The 2,000-nt window shown below is 44.0% G+C and overlaps 1 protein-coding gene across 1 annotated transcript in view; it reads right to left on the bottom strand.

Annotated features, from left to right (window-relative positions):
• Positions 1 to 2,000, bottom strand: part of LOC119581722 (spondin-1-like) — a gene marked incomplete at its 5' end in the record, with an annotated part of 49,715 nt that overhangs the window by 33,675 nt on the left and 14,040 nt on the right. The window contains 1 exon segment of the mRNA XM_037929847.1: positions 1,515 to 1,721. Coding sequence (XP_037785775.1) covers positions 1,515 to 1,721 — 207 coding nt within the window.

Here is a 2,000-nt window from a genome sequence, read left to right as displayed (position 1 = left end):
TCAAGACTAAGGAATCTACGACTATATTATTTTATAAATCATTAGTGATTTTTCCAGATCGACGAGAATATAAGCAATAAATTATGATTCCAAAATTTGAATTACAATTTGATCTGTAGTGTTTCGAGGAGATACCACATTCCGGCGGGTAAAATGTGTTGGTGACTATGGAACTTCGTCTTTACGAATAGTTTATTGTGATTTTAAGTATCTTATATAGCAAAGCGATAAATATATGTGTTTATATGCCAGTAGTTAACTAATTAAGAATTCATGAAGTACTTTTATCACACTGTTAAGACAGGACATTATAAAGTGTATTTATAATTTTGACCAAAGGTGAGTATTTTCAAAAGGCCTATTGTGTAATTAATGTCTCGACTTCTTCACAGCTGCATATTTCTAAAGAAGATTCAATAACGGAAGCACCCAGAGAGCAGAAACCTCCACCAACATCGAAAATCCCGTTTCACAAAGAAAAATCCTCCATTTTGTTTATCTATTTTTAAAAAGAAAATGAATTCGCACCAGATCCGTTTTCTACCCTGTTGTCCGATTCCCAAAATAGTTTTTTTATTATTATCATTTTTATAATTGTGTTCATGCATGTTTGAGTTTTTTAAATCTTTCATACCAATTTATCAATTTTTCTTATCTTAGTATTTCTGAAATTTGCTATCTACAACACCAAATTATATATTTTTCTTCTTCTCAAAAGCGACTCGGGGAATCGGAAGACACCAAAGCTAGTAGTGAGTTGCCAGTTTTTCCTTTTCTGAAATTGGCAAAGAGAGTCTCTTGGATTCATTTGACGTCAACTTCGTTTTCATTTACACTTCAATAATACCTTTTACACAGCAAAATCTCCGACGGGCATTACGATTTTAGGCTGAGGATTGTGATCAACTGTTGTGTTATGTGGTGGAGTTAACACTACAAATATTTAATTTCATTTCATATTTCACTTTAAAACTCGCTCTCTTACTTAAAATCTCCCCCTCCCATATTAGTTCGTAAACCTCGCTCATTTTAACTTCGTACTCCCTTTCTCCTTCCCCTTCCTTAAACTTCTCCCTCTCCCTCCCTCTCCCCTTCCCGGTCCCTTTCCATCCCTCTCCCCCTCCCTCCCTCTCCCCCCCCCCTCATTCCTTTTGCCCACCCTTCCCCCTCATCCACTCTTACCCTCAAAAGTCTCCCTTCTCTCTCGCTCCTGCTCTTCCCCGCCCACAATCCCTCGCTTCCCTCCCCCTTCCCCACCCATATAGAAATCTATCCACTTCACCCTCACCTTTCCCCTACCTCCACCCTTATACCTGTCCACCCTCCTCCCCCTTATCCTTCCTCTCACCCTCCTCCCCACTCTCATTTCCCACCCTTTTCCCCCTTACCCTCCTTCTCACCCTCCTCCCCACCCTCATTTCCCCTCCTCCTCCCCTTTTACCCCCTCCCTCTTCCCCTTTACCCCCTCCTCCCCCTCCATCCCCCCCCCTCTCCCCTTCTCCTCCTCCACTCACCTTCGTCTTGAGTTCGCTCTCGAGGGTGCGCGTGGAGCCCCACTCGGCCACCTGCCTGAGGCCATCCGAGGCGTAACCTCCATACTCCCAGACGCGGTAGTTGGACGAGTGTGAGGCGCCGATGATGTCGGAAAAGTGCGTCAGCCACTCGTTGTCCGGGAAGTCCTTAGGGTGCGTGTGTCGCGACCACAACCCCTCGAAGGTAACCTGCGGGAGGAGAGGAAAGAGGATGTTGAATGCGGATAAATGTTGCAAACGGCAAAGCTGTAGGAGAGTGTGAGTGTTGGGTCATTTCATTCGCTCGTTTTGTGGTCTGATTCCCACCCCCTTCCCCCGAGTGATCCCTGTGGGAGGGAAAGAAACAAACAGAATACCGGTTTGAAAGAGGAATATACCAAGGCACACGAGCGAACAATAGAGCAGGCTGTTGATGTCGTTTATTTAGTTAAGCAGCTTTTTAAAAATAGCGTTTCCTCGATAATGGTC

Source organism: Penaeus monodon, chromosome 15 (assembly GCF_015228065.2).
Source record: "Penaeus monodon isolate SGIC_2016 chromosome 15, NSTDA_Pmon_1, whole genome shotgun sequence".
Lineage (NCBI taxonomy): Eukaryota > Metazoa > Arthropoda > Malacostraca > Decapoda > Penaeidae > Penaeus > Penaeus monodon.
This window is presented reverse-complemented; position numbering and strand designations above follow the sequence as displayed.